At 43.2% G+C, this 27,638-nt stretch overlaps 1 protein-coding gene across 1 annotated transcript; it reads right to left on the bottom strand.

The window, feature by feature from the left end:
- LOC110000117 (A disintegrin and metalloproteinase with thrombospondin motifs 2-like) lies at positions 1–25,942 on the bottom strand. Its single transcript, XM_020655292.3, has 25 exons — positions 25,735–25,942; positions 19,675–20,156; positions 18,780–18,957; positions 16,774–16,880; positions 16,607–16,690; positions 15,076–15,159; positions 13,984–14,137; positions 12,865–12,970; positions 12,230–12,373; positions 11,946–12,078; positions 10,517–10,630; positions 9,509–9,654; positions 9,341–9,430; positions 8,328–8,410; positions 7,733–7,866; positions 6,768–6,891; positions 6,601–6,681; positions 6,346–6,509; positions 6,106–6,265; positions 5,554–5,686; positions 2,496–2,724; positions 1,988–2,117; positions 1,814–1,888; positions 1,355–1,556; positions 1–1,136 (listed from the first exon to the last, which is right to left on the bottom strand). Exons 1-25 carry the CDS (start codon positions 25,823–25,825, stop codon positions 353–355), a joined length of 4,212 nt encoding a protein of 1,403 aa, XP_020510948.2. The 5' UTR covers positions 25,826–25,942; the 3' UTR covers positions 1–352.
- Positions 25,943–27,638: the final 1,696 nt, after the last annotated feature.

Consider the following 27,638-nt stretch of genomic DNA (forward strand, 5'->3'; position numbering starts at 1 on the left):
TTTGTACGTACATTCATATTGATTCCATGGTGGTGTAACATTGGTGTACAGAAGGGAGGGATCACTTGGTCCCCCCATTACGCCTCTGTGACATTTAGATTGAATGCGAAACAGGGATGTAAATATTGTGTCTTGAAACGGCGTTCTGAAAAGGGCTAAAGACTTGCTTCACTGTTGGTCTGAACAGCTTCAAAGGTTTCTGGAAGAAGTAAAGAAATCATCATCAGTTTTTCAGTTTTTTTCAGCTCTACAGTCTGTTTCTGTTTCTCGTGAAGAGTTTATTAGCGTTAGCAGGAAGTGAGCAAGCTGGACATGCGGCATTGTGAGTGAACGATAAAATTCAAACCAGTTTTTACAATCTTCCCTGTTTCCTGTCAGTCCTGCCCTCTCGGCTCCCGTCGGACCTCCTCAAAAGGTCCTTTCGTCGTCTCTCATTCAGGAGCTGCTGGATGCGTTTGTTTTGTGTTCGCTCCCGGAATGGAGGCATCCGTGGTACAAAGTGGTTCTGCTGTCCTCTGGAGATATCACCGTCCAATCCCACAATCCGGTATGGAACCTCGTCCACCGAGTTGTTCTCCTTCTTGGAGAGCGGTATGAAAGAGGATATTGGCGTTGGATTCGTTTTTGTTTGATAATCTTTAGTTTGAAGGCTTTGCCCCCCTGATGTTTTGTTGGGTACTGATGTTGTAGTGATGATGTCATCAGTGGTTGTGATGGGGAACTCTGTCGTCCTGACAGGCACCAACGTTGTACTCTCAGCAGTAGCTGTAGCATGTGGCAATATTGGAGTGGTAGTTTTCCTCTTGAACAAATGTGGTGGGGCAGTTCTTCTTGGGCGCCTTGTAGTAGATGCAGTAGTAGTGGTAGTAGTGGAAGCAGTGGTTGTAGTAATAACTGAAATTATTTCAGTTGGGTCAGAGGGAATATAAGGATCCTCGTAGGCAGAAAAATCATCATAATCATTGTAGTCCACATAGATGAAGTCAGTGCTGATCCTGCTGGTTGGAGGTTGAGTTACACTGACATCAACAGGTGGAGTGCTGTTGAAGTCACCGATGATGTCACTGATGATGTAGCTGCTGTTGGACCAAGAGGATGTTGACGCAGTCATCATCTCTGTGATTAAACTCCAGGAACTACAAGACAAGAATAATAAATATCAGAGACAACAGGTTAGGACAGATTTTTGGATTCAAATTATTCTTAGGACAAAGAGGCCTGAGATCATGGGAGCTTGAAAAGTTTGTCTATGGCTTTGAAATAGCTTGAAACGTTGTTAGGTGTAAGGCCAGCATAAGCCGTGATTTAGCCCGTAGCTGATAATGGAAAAACCCCTGTCAACCCTGTCTCTCACCTGATGTTGGTGGTTGGTGGGTTTGTTGTGCTAACGTTGCTGAAGTTATCTGGGTTGCTGGAGTTACTAGGGTTGCTGGAGTTGCTGGAGTTTATCTCATTGCAGGACTTGCAGCACATCTGCCTGTATCCAGGGATGGAGCAGTACCGACTTAAAACCTCCATCCGACAGAACACTGAGCGGTCACCACGGCAACGCTGCCCTGGAGACAGAGTAGGTTATCAGTGAGTCCAAGCAGGTGATTTCAGGATCATTAGTTAAGCTGTTTAAAGACTATATATATCTGCAGTTTGTGCAAATTTACCATTTTTATTTACAAGGGTACAAGAGTCATTGAATTAAAACGAAGGGAGCCCAAAGCTAACAACAAGCACTGTCATACAGGAATTTTATCGTTACAGTATTCTAGACAATTAGGAAAAAAGACCGGAAGAGGAGGAGTCTGTGTTTTTTTTTTACTGGAAGGGGACTTTAGAGCTGGGAAGTCTGGGTTGGATCTGGACAACCACTGAATTATTGAGTTCCTCTGGTCGCCTGCAGGGGGAGACAAACACATTTAGTTACACTGAAACCCGCTTTTTTGAGTGCACAAATATATACTGCTTGATTAGTACTGGATTGGTTCATGCCTACCACTGCAGGGTGGGGCCAGGCAGGAACGGTTTGTGATTGGTCGAGGCTCGCTGCAGTTTTGGACTAAACCCTCAGGACTCGAACATGCAACCTGACGCTCCTGAGTCCCGTTTCCACATGATACAGAACACTACAAACAAACAGATATCAATCAGACCAAGTTCAAAACTAATATTTAACTTCAAATATCACAGCTCTTGAGTTGTTATTGTGGTAGGCCAAGAAATGTGGAACGAGGTAATCAAGAGTGACGAAAGTTACAGGTAGTGAAGTTAGAAGTAGTCTAGAAAGACAGAAATTCAACATAAGATCCAAAACTAGAGGGAGGCAGCAGAAAAGGATGATTGATGTAGTCTCAAAAGAAAGTTTGGGTCGCAAAACCATAAAGTGTTAAGTAGTCCAGAACGATGGATGGTTTATGCAGTCAGCGAAGACTGGTGTGGAAAGTGTCAAAAGTGTGAAATAAATATTTGGAGTTTATGAAAAGTCCCCTTTTTTTTTTCAATACCGGGGTCCAGGGCCCAGCTCGCCATGCAGCGGGGCAGGGGAAACGGTTGCAGGTTTGTTTGCCTTCTGGTCGGTCCTCGCCACACAGTTTGCTGTGCACCGACCGCTGCTGCTTCTTCTCCTTCTCCTCCTGTCCTGTGCTGGTCACCTGCTGGCAGCTCACCCAGCGCCGTCGCCACCCTGTCTGACCACAGGAGGCGCTGCAGTCCTCCCATTCTCCGGTCACCCAGCTGAAGGTCAGAAAGAGAAGGATGTTACAGTTGTTATATCCTCCTTTACTTTTATTTTCTACTATGTCCATAAACTCTTAAACCATGTAGTCATATTAAGCACTATGTCACATTTTATAAACATCAAATTGTTTGCTGAAGCTGCTTTTGTAATTTCTAGGAAACAACTTTCAAATGTTTGATTTGAATGGTTGACCATGACGTTAACATTCATGAACATCATTTTTTATTTCGAATATCTTTATTGAGTTTTCGTCATATATATATATATATATATATATATATATATATATATATATAAACACAAAATACAAAAAAAGAATGATAAAACATAGAAAACACCAGGGTTGGGCAGTAATATTTCACATTGCCACAAATGGTATAGTAATGTGCAGAACAAGTAAGACAAACAAGTCTCTGTGGCAGTGACAGTAATACCTGATAAAGTGCAAAAGCCCTTCCCACCCTCCCATCCCCAGCTGTCCTGAAAAAATTAAGGCGTAATATCTAAGAGTTAGTTTGCAGCTCACCACACAGAATCAGATCTTACTTTTTATACCAAGGGCCAGATCAAAGTTCATCTCATGATGATTTAGTTTGAGTGTTGGTTAAGAAAGGTTCCCATGTCTCATAGAATTTCCTCTTCAAGCTTCTGACAGAAAAACATAACATCTCGAGTTTGAGACAGGACATTACATCCTGACGTCACTGGTAAAGCGTGGGCAAGGCAGCACCCTTCCATTTCAGCAAGATTGCACGTCTGGCCAAGACCGTGGCAAAAGCGACCATGCAGTGTTCTGTAGAAGTCAGGTGGGGTTTATCTCCACTAGCAACACAGGGCAAGGGTAGGGCTAAGGCTTAGATTTTTCTTTAATATTGTAGGTAAAGTATGGAAGATGTCATGCCAGAATTTCTGCAATTTAGGACGCAGCCAATACATATGTATCAGGGTAGCATCACTATAATTGCATTTGTCATAGGTGGGAATTATATCGGGGTAGATGCTGGACAGCTTAACCTTGGACATGTGAGCCCTGTGGACCACCTTAAATTGAAGTAGACAATGTCAAGCACAGATTGAGGATTTATGTATTATAAAAGAATGGAGTCCCATTGGTCATCAGAGATGTGTCCCAAGTCCTGTTCCCAGGCCGCCTTAATCTTGTCCAGTGGTGAACATATCAGCATCGAATTGATATTGTGTAACTTGGACAGCGCACCTCTAGACAGTGGGTCAAAGGAAAGAAAGGTATCTATTGGGTTAGCTATGGGTACTGAATGGAAAAAAGGCACCTGTAAATATCGAAAGAAGTGCGTTTTTAGTAGATTGTATTTCTCAGTCAATTGATTAAAGGAAACAAAACAGCCGTCTTCAAACAATTACGCAAACGATCTGATGCCCCTTTCATGCCAAGTCCAAAAAGTTGAGTCAGAACGCGAGGGGGTGAAAAGGTGGTTGGAGGCAATCAGACTCAAAAGGGAAAAGAGTTTGTATCGAAAGGATCTCCTAAATTGGGGCCACACCCGAAGGGTATGACGTACCACTGGATTATCCAGTGATTTTGGTATGGGGCAGTCAAGCGGCGCACTGAGGAGTGCAGGGAGGGAGATGTCTCGGCATGAATTTAGCTCCAGAGATGTCCAGTCTGGACTGTCGGGCTGGAGATAAAAGCGAGTCCAAAAAGCAATACAACGAATACTGGTAGCCCAGTAGTAGTGATGGAAATCAGGGAGCCCCAAACCTCCATCCCCTTTGGGTCTCTGAAGCAGGGCTTTGCTAATTTGAGGCCTCTTGCCCTGCCATATATATGAGAAGATAATGGAATCCAGTGAAACAAAATACGATTTCTGAACAAGTACTGGGACACACTGAAACAAATATCTAAATTTTGGGAGTATATTCATTTTTATGGAGTTTATTCGCCCAGCGAGCGATAATGCGAGAGGGGACCACTTTGATAGTGGTGTTCTGACCTGGTTTAACAGGGTAATACATTTTTTTTCAAAATGTTCTTAAATTGTCGGGCAGCAACCACTCCCAAATAGGCAAATAGTGTCTCTTCAATTTGGAATGGAATACCGCTGTCGTCTAAGTCAAACGCCTCTCTGTTAATTGGAAACAGTTCGCTCTTGTGCATATTAACCTTGTATCCAGATATAGATCCAAATTGCTCAAGCAGGGAGAGAACTGCTGGAAGAGAGGTATTTGGGTCTGAAACATATAATAGGAGATCATCTGCATATAAAGACACCCTATGCTCTGTACCCCCTCTCCAAACACCAGAGACACCCTGGCTGTTCCGAAGAGCCATTGCGAGCGGTTCAATTGCTAGATCGGAAAGAGAATCAGGCTCAGTGGGCAACCCTGGCGGGAGAGAGGGCTGAGAGATTGTGCTGTTTGTTTGAACTTTAGCAATGGGAGAAGCATACAATAATTTAATCGAGGCTATAAGTAACAGACCTAATCCCAAATTTTCCAGAACTTTGATGAAATATTTCCACTCATGAACATAATTTTTGTCATCTTTGCCAATGCAGCTGTAGAAATGTGACCTTTCCAGCTAATGCAGGACAACGATCAGATTGTGTACACCAACAGTCCACCGAAGTTGCTACCTCAGCTCAGGGCTTGCAGCTCCTTAAATAATTTTTGGAGCCCACATTATGAGGAACTGATTCTGGTGCTTCTTGTACCAGTATGGGACAATTTTTAGGATCTAGCCAAAACTCGATTAAACCTTGACTCTGTAGTGCCGGAGCAGATCTCTCCTTAACTGAACATGATGAGCTCTGTATCAGCAGTGTGTTACCATGGTAATTGTGCGTTACCGTGGCGAGCTGCAGGTGTTGCTGTTGCAGTTGCGGCTGATTGCTCTCGGTTTGTTGATGTTGGAGCAAAACATCCTGTGAACCATTTTTCCATCAGCCTTCCTCCTGCAGCCAAACCGTGTATACTGTTTCCCTGACAACCAGATAATAATAATTTAGACTTTATTAATTCCGCGAGGGGAAATTCAGTTTTACACTCTGTTTAATTAACGTGCTACACACACATAGGCCACAATACACACACATGCACAAACGGGATCCTGTGGACATGCATTAATGGAGAGGCCTCAGAATGAGAGCGATCCAGAGCAGTTTTGGGGTTAGTTGCCTTGCTCAAGGGCACCTCGGCAGTGCTCAGGAAGTGGACTCGCACCTCTCCAGGTGACAGACCAATTTCCGGACTTGGTCTGTGCCGGGACTTAAACCAGCAACCCTCCGGTTCCCAACCCAAGTCCCTACAGACTGAGCTACTGCCGACCCTATACTGTAAACTACCATGCAGCTGTTGCCCTGGTAACCACATAGTCAGCTGACTACAACAAAGTAGTTTACCTCCCCCACAGGGTTTGGAGCAGTGGGACCACTTCTTCAGGGCCCACTCGTAGAAGATAGCGTCTTCCTGCAGCAGGTTAGACTCCAGCGAGGACCACAGACGGTCCTGGATGATATACGTATAGGACACTGTCACCTTGGAGTCGTCATGGGAACGTACCTGACGGACACACAGGCAAATGGTACATTCAGATTCAGATACAATGACAGCACATTGGACTCCCTCATCAGGACACTGACCATGAGCAGGACTCCATATTTCAGTGGTCCTGTGGTCTGGATGGACTCCTGCTCCTCGTTGTTGATGTACTCCCAAACTACACCTTTCTCAATCAACACTCGAGAGTCAGGGAGCTCGTCCTCATCGTTCAGGAAGAGGTGACCCGTCTCCTGGTTCTTCATAGCTGGAGAAAGAAACTGTCTAAAAAAGTATTCCACAAATGGTGAACTCTAACCTCTGTGTGTTTGACATGACAAGCCCCCCTTCCCTCTTACCCAGGATGTGAGGAGTCTCTCTGAACTCTTGGATCAGCAGGTGACGTGCTCCTTTAGGGATCTCCAGGATCTTCAGGTAACCTGGACCATGGGAACATAATGACTTATTCCAGAGGTAGTTCTTGTTAGTGACTGCAGCCTGAAGTGGTTAGAGGTTTTTCAGAGACCTGCTTTCTTGGTGCTGCGGGTGAAGTTTCCTTTGATGATCTTACAGCTGGAGTTATCTCCTCCACAGACTCCACATCGGTCCACCTGCTGGTCTGACGCAATCTGTCCATCACAGCCCACATGCTGCAAGAGTAGACAGGAAGTAAGGACAGAGGAGAAGAGGAGATCTTAGCTTCTGGATCAGTGGCCCTCTAAGGAGGACTTGGGTTTTCTAGAAGCTTACGGACACAAACCAAATGTTGCAATACCATCAGAAGTCATAGGGGCAGTGTGGAGCAGTTCAAGTCAGATTATCAAAAAACAACAAAGAAAAACACTTTGGAATATGTTCTATTTGAGGAAAGATCGTGTGAGTTGGTTATGAACTATAAACATATGATGTCAGCTCGCCCGGGCACAGGGACAGAGGACGACAACAGATCAGCTTGACTCTATTATTCAGTCCAGCTGTCGGCCCTCCGTGAGGATGAAGGTGATCACAAACTTTGTGTGGGAAATGGCGTACGCCAGTTTCAGGCCCCATGGTGTGCATATTTATAAATGAGATTCCGGTCTATTTTGTTCGTAATCTTCGCCATGTAGATACCTTCATCACAGTTTGTTCTTATACACATTAATGCAGTTCGACTTCCGGGTCAACACCAAGCGCGGTAACTGTGGAGCATGCTCAGATTGTCCAGTCCAGTTTGGTTCTGATTGAGGTGTAATCACGGACGTTATCCAGGTGTTTTAGTCCGACTGTGAGAAGTTTGATTTAGTTTTACACGGATTGTAAAAGTCCAATTTGAGTCGCACTGAAATAACAAATGAGCTTTTTAGACATCTTGTAAACACACTTAGTGTTTAGTGATTTATCGGTACTTCCTGTTTGGACTCATATCTGTTCGACACATGTCAGACTTTTTGTACCAATAAAACTTCCTTAATATAAAAAACAGACTAACGAGAAACTGAAAATAAAGACCTCACACTCTCCTCGCACGCACACGCTGTGGGCGTCGCTGTAGGAACACGGCGTCCCATCATGCACCATTCTGTTCATGGAAACCACGGCCGCCGTCTCCTTGGACTGACAGAACAGACTGCAGCGCTCGTCAGCTGCACACGCACACACACACACACACACGCACACACACACACACACACACACACACACACACACACACACACACACACACACACACACACACACACACACACACACACACACACACACACACACACAAACACACACACACCCAACATAAAATCATTATACATCATATCTCAGAGTTTAAGGAGGAACTTTTAAGGTGGAATGTTCAAAGTTCAAAGAGAGAAAACTAAATATTTATTCAGAGCGTAAAGAGTTAAAGACGAGTGACCACAAGTTTCCTTTTATAACAGATTCCTGACTGATGACATTAACATCTGAACAGACACACACACACACACACACACACACACACACACAAAGAGGAAACTCATTTAATCTTCAGTTTGGAAAAATGGGTGGGTGTGTAGTTCATGTGTGTATATAATGTGTATTTAAATGTGTGTATTTAAATGTGTGTACTTACGGTCAGGGTGTTGATAAGGCAGCCAGTGATGCTTCATTCCTTCATGTTCAAAAAATGGATTCCAGACTTTACACTGATCCTCCCTGTTAACAACAACAACAACAACAACAACAACAACAACAACAACAACAACAATAAATCAGTAAATCAGAAATAAAACTGACCTGAAGTCATTGTCACTGACTCATAAAGATGGATGACACGTCTACATCTTCTCCTGTTGTGAAGCCAAACTCTCCCTGTGACAGGAGCTGACATGTCGTTCATGTGGAGTCAGCCTGCGCAGCAGTATTTAACCAAAACATACCTTCAACCTCCTGCCAAAAGGTCAAAGGTCGCTCAGGTGGGTTCAGTCCACAGCAGAACAGATTCTTGTGTCTGTTTCAAGAAGTCACTCACAGTTCAGTGACTCTTGTGTTTGTTACGTTTCCTCTCCTACTCTACTCTGATAATCCGGCACACAGCAACGCAGGAGTCTCATTGGTCAACACAGCTGTCAATCATAACATTGCATCTGGTCTTTCTTATATCAAATAACTAACGTTAAAGAGAGAAACCAAACATTAATCTGAAAAGTGTTTTCACTTTATAGCTTGACTCAACTTCCATCTGTTAACATGGAGGAGGCAGAGCTTAATGAGCTACACTGCAGCCAGCCAGCAGGGGGAGCTCTGAAATGTTTGGCTTCACTTTTAGGGAGCTGCCATGTTGTCCATCTTTTTATACAGTTTATATAATAATTACTAACGGATAACAGAGTGAACACTTGAAGTCAGTCATAGTTAATTGATAACAGAGTGAACACTTGAAGTCAGTCATAGCTAATTGATAACAGAGTGAACACTTGAAGTCAGTCATAGCTAATTGACAACAGAGTGAACACTTAAAGTCAGTCATAGCTAATTGATAACAGAGTGAACACTTAAAGTCAGTCATAGCTTATTGATAACAGAGCGAACACCTGAAGTCAGTGATAGTTAATCGATAACAGAGTGAACAGTAGACCTTCTCACCTGAAGTCAGTGAGGGGGGGGCACTCTTCTTGGCTGCAGAGCTGGAACTCGTAACTGTTTCCGAAGCAGGTGCGCCCCCCGTTGGCTGGACTGAGAACAACAACAGGTTAGATTCTCTGATTGGTGCATCTGATTTGTGACATCACCAATTGTTAACTGCCTACTCACGCTGGGTTATCGCAGCGGCGAGTCCGAAACCTGACCCCGCCTCCACAGGTCCTGGAACAGCTCCCATATGGACTCCATGTTCCCCAGCCGCCATCTTGTCTGAGCATGTCGGGGGTCAGCCTCATGCAATAACCTTTAAAGCAGTGCTGCAACAACAGACCGTGACATCATCAGGACATCTGTTTATGAGCCTTATAATTATTTACGTGTAGTACTGCTGCAGTCCAACACCTATATACATATTAACAGCACGTTTTGAGATCTGTTCTTTACTGAAGCCCGAGTCAAAGTCTCCCCAAGCGTCAATAAAGTGTATCAAATTGTTTCTTATCTAATACTCTCGCCTTGTTTCTCATGATCTTGTATTGCCTTGTATTGTATCCACTTCAATCGTCTTGTTTCACATCGTATCGTATAAAATGTTATCGTATCGTCTTGTATCGTATCGTCTTCTATCATATGGTCTTTTATCATACGGTCTTGTATTGTATCAAATCGTATCGTCTTCTATCATATGGCCTTGTATCATATCATCTTTTATGGTCTCGTCTTCTATTGTATGGTCCTGTATCGTATCCTAAAAGGACATGGATCCATACGTTTGATTTAACTCAGTTTTCCTGTGATATCAAGTTAATACAAGTTATTTTCTTGAGGTCTGGGCTTGTTTATTTTATTTTCACTGTAACATTGCCTTAATAACCAGATAATTTCAGCCGTTTTCTAGATCACATGTAATAAACTCTTTATCATCGAGACACCTGTGTTGTTATCCTAAAATACCGAGATGAATAACATGAGCTCTAGTTAAATCAACTGTCAAACCAAATCTCCAGGTATGCGCTTATAAACCAAAGTATTGGATACATTAAAATATTGACCTGATGATGGCACTAGATCAACAGAGTTGGGAGAACATAAAGTCCTGAAGCACACACATCCATCAGACATATCTCAGTTTGGACCGCAGCCACACATTAACCCTCGACTTCCTGAACTTGTCCTCACCCTCCCTGGTCCACACTTGGTCCCATCGAGCGGCGGGCCTTTCTTGGTCTTACAGTAGAACGGGTTGTTGTACGCACTGCACCACAGCTGCTTACAGGGCTCCAAGGTCGTGTACTGCAGACAAACATACGTGTGTGAAGATACTTAGAACATGTGAAAATACAAAAACTAATCGTAAACATGATAATCTAAGTTTATATTCAGCAGCTCATAAAGTTGTTGAAGTTGCAGCTGTGGTTCTTTATGAGGCGGCTGTGGATCAGTGAGAGAGTCAGTCACCACTCAACCTGAAGGTCAAAGGTTCAATCCCCAGCTCCTCCTGTATTAGTTACTACTGATGGTCTCTCTACACAGCAGCCTCTACCATCAGTGTGTGAATGTGTATGAATGGATGAGTTAATACTGATGGACTCTTTACCAAGCAGCCTCTACCATCAGTGTGTGGATGCGTATGAATGGATGAGTTGAAAAATTACATTAAAAATTTGTTTACGTTTTGTGTCTCCTGCAGTTGAAATCTATTGCAGGAAAATATGTGTCTGGGGGAGCTGGTCTCTTTAAATCATTTTCAAGTAGATTAAAGGTGTTGGGGGGCACTGGTGGCGCAGTGGTGTGTGCGCCCCATGTATGGAGGCTTTGGTCCTCCAGGCGGGAGGCCCCGGTTCAACTCCGGCCCGTGGCTCCTGTTCTGCATGTCATTTCCCACTCTCTCCCCCTGATTTCCAACTCTATCCACTGTCCTGTCTCTCAATTAAAGGCATAAAAAAAACCCAAAATATATCTTTAACAAAAAAAAGATTAAAGGTGTTGGAAGAAGATGTAACAGGTTGTAGAAGCTTTGACTGATGACTCTGTGTCCCCGGTTGGTTTTCCTGTGTTTACAATGTTTTACATGTAGTATGTAACTTCGTTCAAATGTACAACACAATCATTTCATCATCAGGCTGAACTGTTGGAAACATCCAGAATAAAGTCGTCATCAGATGAAAGATCTGTAGTGTTAATCAGTCTCCCGGGTAAGGTTTCTGTATGATGTCATCAAATGTTCAGACATTCTGACCAGATGTTCTGCTGCCGTCCAATCAAAACACACATCAAAGAGTCACATCTGTGCAGCACAGTCTCACAAAAACACCAGAAAACAAAAATCTCCTGTTTCAGTTCAGAGAGTCACTTTGTTTCATTCTAAAAGTTAGACTGTAAATGTTTCCTTAGTTTTGTTCTTCACTAAACGTCCTCCGGTTCATCTAGATTTATCACAGAATTCAGCAATATCTAACTCTAACCCAAAGGACAAGAGTCTCAGTGACAGGATCTTTGTGTCCAGCAGGGTTTTGTTTTCATGGAAACAATGAGTGGACAGACAGGTGAACAGACAGACAGGTGAGCACACAGATAAGGACACAAACAGGTGAGCATTGAGACTTACTGCAGTACACAGACTGTATCCCGGTCCGAAGTCGAAACGACACTGTTGGTCCATGGAGTACTGAAAGCCCGGCAGCTGAGGTAGAGCGGGCCAATCGTGGTTAAACGGGTCGTCACGGAGACAGTCATAGGTTCTGATGACAGGGAGAAAGGGGTGGAGTCAATTAGGACACAGTGTCTCCTTTGGGTCACAGTAAGTATACAGTGACAATGTTTGTTACATTCAGTATACTGTAGTACTGTTTGTTACATTCAGTATACTGTAGTACTGTTTTTAGGACTCACTGCAGGTACTGGTGCAGCTCCCTCCAGCTGCAGCGAGACCAGTGGTATCGATGAAAGGTGGCCTGAACTCGTGGAGACATGATGCTTCCCAACTCCACGTCATCCTCACAGTCGTTAGCCTCGCCATCATGCTCCATCCCTAACCTGTGACAGACAGACAGACAGACAGGCAGGCAGGCAGACAGACACACAGACACACAGACACACAGACAGACAGACATTTGTTTTTACATCTTGGAGTCTTTTAGTTCTCTATCATGAAAGCTTGAAGTCACTGTCATCTAATTCATCATGGACACCAGGGGTAAAAAATTATCTATTTTTGGACATCAAGGAGTCGTTATCATCTTTAATTGGACACCTGGGGGTCAAAATTGGTAGTCCAAACTGACTCCTTGACGACACCTGGTTTTATCGTGTCTATGCGGACACTGTTCACTCTTCTCATTTGTTCATGCTCCTCTTGGAGTTCTTATCATGTCTTTGTGGACACCTTGAGGTCCATTACTGTCTTGTACACCTTTGACTCATCTGACTGTTGCTTTAAACTGTCCTCTTGAAAAATGTTTGAATTATGACTGATTTGTAGTTCTGACTACAAACATGAATGAAGTTAGAGTGTTTTTGTGTCTCACACGTGTCCTGTTTCATGAGCCGCTACAAAGGCTGAGGAGAAACCATCCTCAATGACGAGGACGCAGCTCCGATGCAGGTGACACATCCCTGTGACCGGAGCATAACCTGCAGAGAGATCAGAAGTCAGAGGTCAGGGTGGGTCAGGGTCTGGTCTCAGAGACGGTGTTTGTATTAGTACTGGTATTATTTATGATGATGATAAGTAGTAGTGTCCTGCATGTAGAAGTCTTTGTAGTCTTAGTGGTACTGTTAGAGGTAGAACCCAGCATACAGAACCAACCAAACAACTTGATGTGAGATTGATGATAAATTTAATTACACTTAAAGAATGATAAGTTGCTAATAAACACAATATTGCACAGATTGAACTACTATTGATGCATGGAGCAGCATAATGGATTTTAAATTGGGCTACCGAAGGTTCTCCACTTTTCCAAGTCAGAATTCCGACTTCAGGGGGGCATTCCTGATGATGTATCACACCAGTAACTCGGAATCTCTGACTTCCGAGATCAAATGGAACGCATCATGAATGATGTTAAAATCCATGTCAGCAGTATCAGTAGTATCAGCAGTAGTATCAGTAGTAGTATCAGCAGTAGTATCAGTAGTAGTATCAGTAGTAGTATCAGCAGTAGTATCAGAAGTAGTATCAGCAGTAGTATCAGTAGTATCAGCAGTAGTATCAGTAGTAGTATCAGCAGTAGTAACAGTTGTATCAGTAGTAGTATCAGCAGTAGTATCAGCAGTAGTAACAGTTGTATCAGTAGTAGTAACAGTAGTATCAGCAGTAGTATCAGTAGTAGTATCAGCAGTATCAGCAGTAGTATCAGCAGTAGTAACAGTAGTATCAGCAGTAGTATCAGCAGTAGTAACAGCAGTAGTAACAATAGTATCAGCAGTAGTATCAGCAGTAGTAACAGTAGTATCAGCAGTAGTATCAGCAGTAGTAACAGTAGTATCAGCAATAGTATCAGCAGTAGTAACAGCAGTAGTATCAGCAGTAGTATCAGCAGTAGTAACAGTAGTATCAGCAGTAGTATCAGCAGTAGTATCAGTAGTTCCAATAGTATCAGCAGTAGTATCAGCAGTAGTATCAGCAGTAGTATCAGCAGTACCCTGCATGCCAGAGGGACCGAACTCCTGCCTGGTCAGGTAGATGGTGTGGTCGTGCTGCTCGGCGTGACTCTGCTCCCTCTGCTGGAGGTAGGACCATCCACATACGTTCTCCAGACTCTTCTGAGGGTTCCCCACAGAGATCAGCTCCTGGGACTGAGGAAGCATTTTTTCATTTATTCCATTCATTTTTTTATTTTGACAGGGACAGTGTACAGCCAATAAGCTGTACCAGAGTTAGCTATAAACTAATTTACATCTGTAGTCCCTAGGCAGGATACAGAGACTATGTCTCTGTGAAGAAACAAAACATACACTAACAACATCTTCACAGCAGTAAGACAGTACACAACCACTGGACAATGGTATTACACTAGTCCACAGTGAAATTCACACATTATATTAAAACAATAATAGGCTAAGATCACTTGACTTTAAAAACTACACTAACTACAGCTATACTACAACATATATATCCAATACACCACAACAACAAAGCCATAATAACATACTGTGTCAGTACACTAATTATTAAACAGAGTTCATGAAAATGTGTTTATGTGTGATGAGGACATGATTGAGTTGATTTAAGCCATGATTTGATTTTAAATTTAAATTCAGCAAATCTACTGCACTCTCTGATTTTAGCTGGTATGGAGTTCCAAAATGTGTAGCTCTATTAGAGATGGCTCATTTGCCAAACTCAGAGGATCTGTGCTGTATAACACAATCCCCTCTGTTGGCGTTCCTACACTGTTAGTTTATTGTTTTCCAATGAGTAAACCTGTAAAACTCTGAGGTAAAATTTATTCAGCCTATATGAGGTGTGTTCTCTATTGGACCTTTCTCTCCGTAGATATTCTGTCTTATTTAGTAGCTCACAGAATGGAGAAATACCACATGTTCCACTTCAAAATCCAAAAAGTCTGAAGCTTTGTCTGCAGTTTATGACAATAAAAAGCAATAAATAACCAAATACTAGTTTTCTCAGACTTCTATTTTTGGGCCGTAGTATCAAACAGGTGTCGATATCCTTTGATACTCAAATCATATCAAAGTTTAAATTCTGGTATGGTAACAGTAGCGTAGCGTACCTTTGCTGGGGACAACATGACGATCCTGACCAGGACCACGTTGATGTTAGCGCCCAAAGAGTGATCCTGGTAGATCTCATTCACCTGGAACACAGACACACAGGTGTGGAGGTAAGATCTGAATCATTTCTTGCAGCTGACCTCTTATCGTGGAGGGGGTTTCCTGGTGTGTAGAACCAGTTCATGTAGACAGGAATTAGGATCATTTTAAACCAGTTCCCGGTAAGAAACCAGAACACTTCACTGCCCAGATCCAGACTGATTCTGGAGCTTCATGCTGAGTATGACCTTTGACCTACGGGTACACACATACAGAAATCTCCTGAAAAACTCCAGAGATTACCCGGAGGGGCTGTATGCGTGAATACAAACAGCCGGATTTTACGCGGACTTCACCTGGAGTTTCTCCGGCCAGACCCTTATTAGTATTTTTTCCGAGTGGGCTGATGAGAGAATGGCGCAGGATATTTTCCGGAGAATTCAGCTCGAGCCAATAGGAGGGAGAGTGATGTTTATATACAGTGACAGCCGCACAGTGCATTAAGTGTCTGTACGCAACCGCTATGATCTCCATGCACATAATATGCATTATGTTTTCTGTTCTGCAGAATGTTCTTCTCCGCTCTTTTGTGGATGTTATCATTCCATTAGATTACACATAGCATTGATATAAAGACAAACATTCTCATAGCGTCGTGTAGCGGACTCTGTTGCTTAGTCCGCTACTTCAGTGTTGTTTTTTTGCGTCACGTCTTTCCTCGGGAGACTCCCGCTCCCCCTCCCCTCTGACAGGAATAGTCCCACCCCCTTGACTGGGATAGTCTGTGAGGAGCATATGTGAATGGCTAGATCGGGAGAATCTCCGGAGCAGTCCTCCTGAAATTATCTAGATATTATCCAGAGTGCAGATATGAAAACGGAGTGCATGGAGATCATAGGGTTAAATGTTCGGGTAACTGCGCTGCAGAACAAACTGCGTCTCTGCGTTGCTGCAGTTTGTATTTAAATGATCGTCTCTTTCTCTGTAAATCAGCCTCATTGTAAAAAGAGTCTAACTCACAGACAGGGGGCGCTAACAGCCACGCACAGTTAGAGTGAAAACATGATCGTCTTCTGAGAGTTGGTGATAACTGCGCCGCAGCCGAAGAGATGTGACGCTCAAACTTTCCAGTGATCAGGAAAACAATTCCGCCTTCAAAATAAAAGCTCTATAAATAAACTCTGTAAATATAACTCTGACATAATTATTATTAATATAACCAGGGGTTAAATCAGTCTGGGGCTGTCAGCAAGTCCACACTTCATCCACATATGTGGAGATGCTCTGGAGTCGTTACCATGACAATGATTTGAATGTTGTCTTTGAGTCATCCTTTCTTGCTTCATTCAGGGAGGACACTTTGTTTGAAACAGTGAAACTCATCTCGGTCAGCGTGTGAGTGCAGCTTGGTCAGGAACAACCAGACTCAGCACTCTTTACTCAGGAAATATAACTTACATCAAGAAGTGAATAATAATCAGTATCTCTTACGATGTTCATGAGTGTGAGCAGATACTTCTGGATGTGGTCTCGTCCATGGAACAGAAGCACTGAATAATCCACAGCTAACAGAACCTGTAGGAGAAGAAGAGGCCATCAGGAGGTTAAAGAGTCCATTCAACAGTTCATCGCTCTTTCTTCACACTCAGGTCGTTCACCTCGATGTTAAACAGTTCAGCCTCTTCAATGTAGCGCCGCTGTCGGGCGGAGATGGGTCTGGACCGGGGCACATTCTGGTTTAGGATCAGAGAACCTAAAAGAGGACCTGGAGACAAACAGGAGAACCACTTGAGTCCTCTAATATCAGACCTGACTCTTATAACAGCCTCCATGTTGAAACTGAACTGATGACATGATGAGATCATGACTGATCTGAGTACACACACATTTTGTTCTGTAGGTGTGATGATATGCAGGTTGGAGTAGTTTCTGTTTTAGTGCCCCCTACATGTTGAATAGAGACCGTTTATCTGCAGTCCTGCTGAAACCCAATGTTTCATTAGTAAACGTCAGACTTTCAATAAAGGTGTAGAAGTTAGTTTAAGGTTTAGGTTTCTGTCATTTTAAACATTTTATTAATAAACATATTAAAGTGCTCTCCTCTGGACTGTTAGGGTTAGAATAATGTTTGATGAAAGGTTCAGTCAGATGGGTTGATACTAAATGTATTAAACTGAATAAATAATCCCTCTTCTTCTTTAAGCATTATGTATATAATAACCCTAAGTCGTATATATAACAGCTTTAGTCCATTACTGACAGGCCATGGAGCAGTGTAGAGGCCCTGTCCTGATGTAAATATGAACTCTGATAGAAAGTCCTGTGAACACATGTTTTATTACAAACATGAATCCTGATTTAATTAAATCTGTTCCATAAAAACATCTGTCCAATCTGTGGAGGAGGAAATTGCATCATCAATCAGAGACACTCTGAGGTCATGGCGAGCTGCCGCAGGACAAGTTTATCTGAGGTGAAACAACATCGGCTCCTGATTGGCTGACGCTGCTGTGAAGACAAACACAGAAGACCAACGAGTCCCCCCAAGTCCCCCCTGAACCCCTGAGAGCGGACCTCCTTGCCTCCAAATTTCAAAACTACAAAAACTTCAAAACTCAAAAACAGAGCTGTGAACCCCCGACTGCCACGTTGCATCTGGCTGACTGTGTGTGTGTGTGTGTGTGTGTGTGTGTGTGTGTGTGTGTGTGTGTGTGTGTGTGTGTGTGTGTGTGTGTGTGTGTGTGTGTGTGTGGGTGTGTTTTGCCAAGTTTCCTTTCACTTTGATTCTTTCCTTCTGCAGAAACACAGCAGACGTGTGGAGGAGCTGCACTGTAAAAACAGACGGGTCGATGTTAACAAACAGAAGTCAAACTGTCTGAGTATAACGAGTACTAAAAATGTCCTTCTGTATTTGTGTTCATCTTCTTATCACTGCTGCGTCTGTCAAGTTGGAGCTCATTTTAAAACTGTTGAGTCTTTTTAGATAAAGCATTGCATCATGGTCTACGTGGTCTGTTTGTCCTGTGAGATCATATTAACAAACGGACAGATTCCACCTTACGCAGATGATTCAGTTACAATTCTACAATTCAGACGCAGACGCTTTTATCCAAAGCGACGTACATCAGAGAGTAAGTACAACACTAATCCATTCATACACTGCGACTGAAGCAGTGGGAGCAATGCGGGGTTGAGAGGCTGGTTGAGAGGCGACGACTCTACCAACGAGCCACAGCCGCCGTTTACTCTGCTGTCTCTTTTATCCTCATGTAACACACACTCTGCAGTCTGACCTGAGACTCAAAGTCATTTATTTGATTTGGTTGGATGAAACATTTTCTTCAATAGAAACCTCAGGATATCTAACGAAGAGGAAAAACTTAGGACAGGTTTTAATTTCTTAATTTAAGTTGTTAGCCAGAAAGAATAACATATCTCCACACATACTGCCCCCGATAGTCTCCAGCTTTCTGTCTCTGTTTAGCCCTGCCCCTAATTCCTCCCCCTCTCTCTGGTCTCTCGGACTCTAATTGGACCATAATTTACTGAATGAACATCACGCTGTGTTGAAGAAGACTTGAAACTACCCCTGCTGGACATTAGAGAGAAAGCAGGTTTAGGATAACATCCTCTTCTCAGTCAGTTGATATTTTTGTTTTCTCACCTCTCAGGAAGTCGTCAGCACTTTGATTGACAGCTGGTTGTGTCTTGATGATAGCTGAGGATCGATAAACGATATGATTTCTTCCTCCCTCCTCCTCCTCTTCCCCTCCTCCATCTGTCCTCCTTCCATCCAACGGCTCGATGAAAAACTCCTCCTGACCAATCAGGATCATTCCGGCCTGCAGACATAGAGTCATTAATCTACAGTTAATCTGCAGTTGGTATCCTGTTAATCTGCTTTCAGGATCAGGTGTCAGTTTAGTCATTAATATTAAATCGGAGTCAGCGTTATTTTACTGTGAGTCAACATATTCATCAGTAGATTATCTCTACATGATAAATTAGAAGTTACACTCAGCTCAGGATTGGCTTTATCGTTATCAGGTGTTGTTGTGTTCACCTGTTGATGAAATCTGCCCCTTTAAATCAGCTGAGTGGCTGCATCAGGGAAATCTCCCACTTTTCTTTGAGTCTTTAAATACCTCTCATCTGTCTGCACATCTGGCTTCAATCTGCTGATTTGGTTTTAGTCTCTCATGTTTTACAGTGTTTGGTTTGTGTCTGAGCAGGTCTCATCTACACTCTCATGAATCGACTTGTTTCTGTGAAGCAGCAACCTCCAGTGTTGAAAAATGAAGCATATGCTGAAGTTTAAAATCCTGCAGTTCCTGGAGTGTCCACTAGAGGCTGGCTGCAGAACTACAGGAAGTCACATACACACCCATTCAAAAAAGCTAGTTTTTACAGTAGAGGTTAACATGTTTACAGCCTGGTTCAAAAAACCAAATCGGTCTGATTAGCTCATGTCTCGATCGGCACACACTGTACGGGGGGTGAATGTTTTGATGACCTGATTGACAGGCGGCCACACTGTGATGTCATCTCCTTAGACTTACCAGCCCGTCACAGTTGCTAATGGCGACAGAAGTGTCCTCCATGTTGGACACCTCTCCGGTGTAAAAGCATCCGGTGTCTCTGATTGGCTCAGAGCGTTTCTGTCCCGACTCCTCCCACCACTCCATTGTGGCTGCGGGGGCAACAAGCCGAGTGTTTAGATGTAGCCGCAGGTGGAGCTCCTGACCAAAAACAGTTACATTGTAAAAAAGCTCCTCCCCCTCTGTTTTGTAACCCCGCCCTCTCCATCCATGCCCTGTCTGATTGGATAGTGACACTTTTGTGGGCGGGACCTTTTGGAATGTTGATGTGTCCTTAAAAACATTTCTATTTGTGTATGTGACTGTGTCTTCAGGAGGGCGGGCGTGTCTCCTGCTGCGTCGTAGGTGGTGGACAGAGACTGAATCTGACAGGAAATGCCCCTCTGAGTTTGTCCTGATTGGACGGACGCTGCTAAACTCTGACAGGACCTGATGGAGAGAATCTGAGTGAGTGAGAGAAAGAGAGAGAGAGAGAGAGAGAGGGAGAAAGAGAGTTTGAAAAAACTTTATGCCTTTCTTCACCTGTAAGCCAATGCATTAGTGCATTGTAAAACAACTGATAGAAATGATGCACACATGGAGCAACAAAGAGCAAAATTATCCTTATCTACACACACACACACACACACACACACACACACACACACACACACACACACACACACACACACACACACACACACACACACACACACACACACACACACACACACACACACAGTATACAGCAGCTACATGATACACAGAAAGGCTCAGTCAGGATGATCTACAATCGTTGAAAATGTAAGAGAGGTGTGATTCATGAACACACCACATGTTGGAAGCTGAGAGTTCAAAATGTGAAAAACAGACAAAAACCTTCAAACAGCTGTGAGAAAAAGAGCCAATCAGAGTGCAGCGTTAGCTGCGGCTCATCTCAGTTCAGAATAAACAAGAATACAATAACTGAGCCGATTTAATGAGATGGGGGGACTCTGTGTGTGAGGTCATATAGGTCACTCACACACACACACACACACACACACACACACACACACACACACACACACACACACACACACACACACACACACACACGCTCGCAGGTTATGATGAAATATGATCTGAATCCTTCACATTCCCAAGCGCCACAGACGCATAAACACAAAGATTTATGTGAAAAACGTGGAGAGGAAAGTTCTGTGACTCAGAGACAGAAGAAAGGAACGGTTCCAGATTTATTCTGCTGCTGAAGCCAGGACAACTGAGAACACTGAGGACACCTAAGACACTGAGGACACTGAGGACACTGAGAACACTGAGAACACTGAGGACACTGAGGACACCTAAGACACTGAGAACACTGAGGACACTGAGAACACTGAGGACACTGAGAACACTGAGGACACCTAAGACACTGAGGACACTGAGAACACTGAGGACACTGAGAACACTGAGGACACTGAGAACACTGAGGACACCTAAGACACCTAAGACACTGAGGACACTGAGAACACTGAGGACACTTAAGACATTGAGAACACTGAGGACACCTAAGACACTGAGGACACTGAGAACACTGAGGACACTGAGAACACTGAGGACACTGAGGACACCTAAGACACTGAGGACACTGAGAACACTGAGGACACTTAAGACACTGAGAACACTGAGGACACTGAGAACACTGAGGACACCTAAGACACTGAGGACACTGAGAACACTGAGAACACTGAGGACACTGAGGACACCTAAGACACTGAGAACACTGAGAACACTGAGGACACTGAGAACACTGAGGACACCTAAGACACTGAGGACACTGAGAACACTGAGGACACTGAGGACACCTAAGACACTGAGGACACTGAGAACACTGAGGACACTTAAGACATTGAGAACACTGAGGACACCTAAGACACTGAGGACACTGAGAACACTGAGGACACCTAAGACACTGAGGACACTGAGGACACTTAAGACACTGAGAACACTGAGGACACCTAAGACACTGAGGACACTGAGAACACTGAGGACACCTAAGACACTGAGGACACTGAGAACACTGAGGACACTTAAGACACTGAGAACACTGAGGACACCTAAGACACTGAGGACACTGAGGACACCTAAGACACTGAGAACACTGAGGACACTTAAGACACTGAGGACACTGAGAACACTGAGGACACCTAAGACACTGAGAACACTGAGGACACTGATAACGCTGAGGACACTGAGAACACTGAGAACACTGAGGACACTGAGAACACTGAGGACACTGAGAACACTGAGGACACCTAAGACACTGAGGACACTGAGAACACTGAGGACACTGAGAACACTGAGGACACTGAGGACACCTAAGACACTGAGGACACTGAGAACACTGAGGACACTTAAGACATTGAGAACACTGAGGACACCTAAGACACTGAGGACACTGAGAACACTGAGGACACCTAAGACACTGAGGACACTGAGGACACTTAAGACACTGAGAACACTGAGGACACCTAAGACACTGAGGACACTGAGAACACTGAGGACACCTAAGACACTGAGGACACTGAGAACACTGAGGACACTTAAGACACTGAGAACACTGAGGACACCTAAGACACTGAGGACACTGAGGACACCTAAGACACTGAGGACACCTAAGACACTGAGAACACTGAGGACACTTAAGACACTGAGGACACTGAGAACACTGAGGACACCTAAGACACTGAGAACACTGAGGACACTGATAACGCTGAGGACACTGAGAACACTGAGGACACTGAGAACACGGAGGACACTGAGGACAGATGATGTTCATGTACTGTGGTTAGTGACTGAAAGAATGGATCAGCTTGAATTAGTTTACTCCCCTGCCTGGGCTCAGTCTTAGAGATAGGATAAGGAGCTTGAACATCCAAAATGAGCTTTGTGTCAAGTTGGTGGTGGTGGTTCATGCATCTGATTAGGCTACCTCCTGGTCGCCTCTCTCTGGAGGTCTTCAGGGCACGTCCAATTGGGAGGAGATCCAGAGGTAGACCAAGAGCTCTCGGGAGGGACTATATATCCCTTCTGGCTGAATGCATTTGTTACCTCAAGGTTATATTATTGTGATTTATTTTTATCAGGCTGCCCTGGTAAGTCTCTAAAGACTGTTCAACTGGTCCAAAATGCTGCAGCTCGAATAGTGACTAGAACTAGGAAAGTATCAGTAGTTCTAACAGTACCAGGAGTTCTAACAGTATCAGGAGTTCTAACAGTATCAGTAGTTCTAACAGTACCAGTAGTTCTAACTACTTGGGGCGGCAGTAGCTCAGTCTGTAGGGACTTGGGTTGGGAACCGGAGGGTCAAGTCCCGGTGCAAACCAAATATGGAAGTTGGTCTGGTAGCTGGAGAGGTGCCAGATCACCTCCTGAGCACTGCCGAGGTACCAAACCCCCTCCCCACCATCAGCTCAGGGGCGCCCGCTGTGGGCTGCTCCGTCACTCTGGCTTCTCTCCATTAGTACATGTCCATAGGATCCTGTTTCTGCATGTGTGTGTATATTTCAGCCTATGTGTGTGTTCATGACTTACAGAGTGTAAAAACTGAAATCTCCCCTTGCAGGGATCAATAAAAAGTTAATCTTAGTAAATCTTAAATCTTAACAGTATCAGTAGTTCTAACAGTACCAGGAGTTCTAACAGTATCAGTAGCTCTAACAGTACCAGGAGTTCTAACAGTATCAGTAGTTCTAACAGTACCAGTAGTTCTAACAGTATCAGTAGTTCTAACAGTATCAGCAGCTCTAACAGTAGTAGCTCTAACAGTACCAGTAGTTCTAACAGTACCAGGAGTTCTAACAGTATCAGTAGCTCTAACAGTACCAGGAGTTCTAACAGTATCAGTAGTTCTAACAGAAGTAGCTCTGACAGTACCAGGAGTTCTAACAGTACCAGGAGTTCTAACAGTATCAGTAGCTCTAACAGTACCAGGAGTTCTAACAGTATCAGTAGTTCTAACAGAAGTAGCTCTGACAGTACCAGGAGTTCTAACAGTACCAGTAGTTCTAACAGTATCAGTAGTTCTAACAGTAGTAGCTCTAACAGTATCAGTAGTTCTAACAGTACCAGGCGTTCTAACAGTACCAGGAGTTCTAACAGTATCAGTGGTTCTAACAGTACCAGGAGTTCTAACAGTACCAGGAGTTCTAACAGTACCAGTAGTTCTAACTACTTGGGGCGGCAGTAGCTCAGTCTGTAGGGACTTGGGTTGGGAACCGGAGGGTCAAGTCCCGGTGCAAACCAAATATGGAAGTTGGTCTGGTAGCTGGAGAGGTGCCAGATCACCTCCTGAGCACTGCCGAGGTACCAAACCCCCTCCCCACCATCAGCTCAGGGGCGCCCACTGTGGGCTGCTCCGTCACTCTGGCTTCTCTCCATTAGTACATGTCCATAGGATCCTGTTTCTGCATGTGTGTGTATATTTCAGCCTATGTGTGTGTTCATGACTTACAGAGTGTAAAAACTGAAATCTCCCCTTGCAGGGATCAATAAAAAGTTAATCTTAGTAAATCTTAAATCTTAACAGTATCAGTAGTTCTAACAGTACCAGGAGTTCTAACAGTATCAGTAGCTCTAACAGTACCAGGAGTTCTAACAGTATCAGTAGTTCTAACAGTACCAGTAGTTCTAACAGTATCAGTAGTTCTAACAGTATCAGCAGCTCTAACAGTAGTAGCTCTAACAGTACCAGTAGTTCTAACAGTACCAGGAGTTCTAACAGTATCAGTAGCTCTAACAGTACCAGGAGTTCTAACAGTATCAGTAGTTCTAACAGAAGTAGCTCTGACAGTACCAGGAGTTCTGACAGTACCAGGAGTTCTAACAGTACCAGTAGTTCTAACAGTATCAGTAGTTCTAACAGTAGTAGCTCTAACAGTATCAGTAGTTCTAACAGTACCAGGCGTTCTAACAGTACCAGGAGTTCTAACAGTATCAGTGGTTCTAACAGTACCAGGAGTTCTAATAGTACCAGGAGTTCTAACAGTACCAGGAGTTCTAACAGTACCAGGAGTTCTAACAGTATCAGTAATTCTAACAGAAGTAGCTCTAACAGTATCAGTAGTTCTAACAGTATCAGTAGTTCTAACAGAAGTAGCTCTAACAGTACCAGGAGTTCTAACAGTACCAGTAGTTCTAACAGTATCAGTAGTTCTAACAGTACCAGGAGTTCTAACAGTACCAGGAGTTCTAACAGTAGTAGCTCTAACAGTACCAGTAGTTCTAACAGTACCAGGAGTTCTAACAGTACCAGGAGTTCTAACGGTATCAGTAGTTCTAACAGTATTAGTAATTCTAACAGAAGTAGCTCTAACAGTATCAGTAGTTCTAACAGTACCAGGAGTTCTAACACTACCAGTAGCTCTAACAGTACCAGTAGTTCTAACAGTACCAGGAGTTCTAACAGTACCAGTAGTTCTAACAGTACCAGTACTTTTTACAGTACCAGTACTTTTTACAGTACCAGTACTTCTTTACAGTATTATTACTCTTTACAGTACCAGTAGTTCTAACAGTACCAGGAGTTCTAACAGTACCAGTAGTTCTAACAGTACCAGTACTTTTTACAGTACCAGTACTTCTTTACAGTATTATTACTCTTTACAGTACCAGTACTCTTTACAGTATTAGTGGTTATTACAGTATTAGTAGTAATATATTAGCAGTAGAGTGTCTTCCTAGTGGTCACTGATGTCATACTGATTGTTCCAGTGTTAGATAAAGAAGCAGTAACGGTTTAGCATTAGCAGGAGTACAGACTGCAGCAGTATTAGTTAAACTAGTTGTAATACAAGCATATGTAATATTAACAGTAGGAGTAGTATCAGCAGTGTGTCTCATCTGGGTTTTAAGAGATGTTTTATCAAAAATAGAGAGAGTAACGGTGGAATCATTTGTTAAAGTATTATGAGGTATTGTTTTAGTAATAGTGAATGTATTTGTATTAACAGAAGTTTCAAGTGTAGGAGTCTTAATAGTATCAGCAGTGTATCTCACCTGGGTTGTCAGTGACATACACTGAATGTGAACTGTTGATCAGCAGCAGGAATACAATGATTAATAATCCATAACGATAAATCTCCATCATGACACAAACAGACAAAGAGAGTGCGAGAGAGACAGACAGTTATACAGAGAGAGCGAGAGAGAGACAGACAGAACGAGATCTTCAGAAAGAGAAACCTCCAGACAAACTGAGAGTGAGCCGCTGTGTGAAAACTGAACTCTCGAACAGACACTCCTCCACTGTCTCACTATCCCCACCCTCTCTCTCTCTCTCTCTCTCTCTCTCTCTCTCTCTCTCTCTCTCTCTGTCTGTCTGTCTGCAGTTATAGATGTAGTAATAATAATGCAGCAGTACGCCTAAGTTATACTCTAGTCTGTTATAGCAACATGCATGAAACATACATATACACACACACACACACACACACACACAAACTGTTTACTAGATGGAGTCGTACAGCTGATTTTGTATGCAAATTAAGCAAAAAACAGGCTGAAGAGATAATATTAATTTCGAAGCCTGCAGTTCCTACAGTGTCCTCTAGAGTCTGTCTCCTGCAGTGAGTCAGTCCCCATAGAGCCTTATGTTAAAAAGTCCAACTTTACAGCAGAAATAAACATGTTTACAGCCTGCTACAAAAACAGTTTGGGTCTCTAGAGCTCATTTCTCTCTTTAACTGTACGGGGTGAATGTTTATACAACTCACCTCTTTACATTATATTAAGGCTTAAAGGGATGTTGAATTAGGCGGTGTGGTCTCTCTGAGTGACAGGTGGGAGCTGCTAGCTGTCCGCTAGGTGTCCCCTCAGCTAATTCAGTCCCTGACCTTTAACCTCTAGGTTGTGTTTGTGCTGTTGGAGCCTTTTTTAGATTAGTTCATGTAAATATCAGATTAATAAACTGTCTCTCTGTGAGCTTTATTGGACTAACAGACCATCCAACAAGTCTGAGCGCCACTTTTTACAACCGGTCTCATTAGAACTTTATTTCATTTACATGTTAGCAACAATTAGCAGCTATCTTTCCTTCACAGAGAGTACAGTTAAATGAAGTGTTAAGACATGTATGTGTGTATGTGTGTGTGAGTGTGTGTGTGTGTGTGTGTGTGTGTGTGTGTGTGTGTGTGTGTGTGTGTGTGTGTGTGTGTGTGCGTGTGTGTGTTTTATGTGTGTGTGTGGGAGTATTCTTTGAGACTATAAACTTGACTGTGTAGTCAACCTACACAAATGGAAACACAGACAATTAGTAAACTTTATATTGGAGTGAACAGTGATGTTTAGTAAGCTGTGTGTTTATGTGTGTTGCCTGGTTGTTTTCACTGACACACTGAATTTAAATCTGTTTGTCTCTCACTGTAGGATTTTGTTTCTATGCAAGTCCCGACCTTTAAGCATTTCCAGTTATGTTTGGATTAAACTCCTTCACAAATGTTTTTGTGATGAAATATGGAAAAGAGTCAAATTCAAATATCCTCCTGGCTCGGGTTGAACTGTCTGTAACAACATGTAGCAACATGTAGCAGCAGCACCCCCTGCTGGAGGAAAGCCTCACTCACAGTTTGTTGTGTATAGATAATACTCATATAATATTTGAGGATAAAGACATTGAAATATTGATAACATTAAAATGAATGTATCCAGTAATGAAACAAAGTAACTCTTTGTGGTACACAAACACTTATGGTAAAATTATTATTAACAGTTCCACTGTGGTGTACGCAGATCTCCTCTTGGATAGGTTAATAACACTTAGGTCTGTATGCCCCCTCTTAGCAACTTCTTAAAAAAATACATTTGATGTAATAATATGATTCAGACCTTTCAAGTAATTTTTCTGTTCTATTTTTTTATTTTTAAATGACCTGATACAGAATACCTCGCTTTGTCAGTGTAAA

The sequence above is a fragment of the Labrus bergylta genome, chromosome 14, assembly GCF_963930695.1.
Source record: "Labrus bergylta chromosome 14, fLabBer1.1, whole genome shotgun sequence".
Classification (NCBI taxonomy): Eukaryota; Metazoa; Chordata; class Actinopteri; order Labriformes; family Labridae; genus Labrus; species Labrus bergylta.

Coding starts and splice junctions, on each gene's coding strand:
- LOC110000117 (XM_020655292.3), bottom strand. CDS start 25,825: ATGATGGAGATTTATCGTTATGGATTATTAATCATTGTATTCCTGCTG. Junction 16,881..18,779: donor TGCTGACGACTTCCTGAGAG/GTGAGAAAACAA, acceptor GTTTGTCTCCAG/GTCCTCTTTTAGGTTCTCTG. Junction 6,510..6,600: donor AGAGACTCCTCACATCCTGG/GTAAGAGGGAAG, acceptor TTCTTTCTCCAG/CTATGAAGAACCAGGAGACG.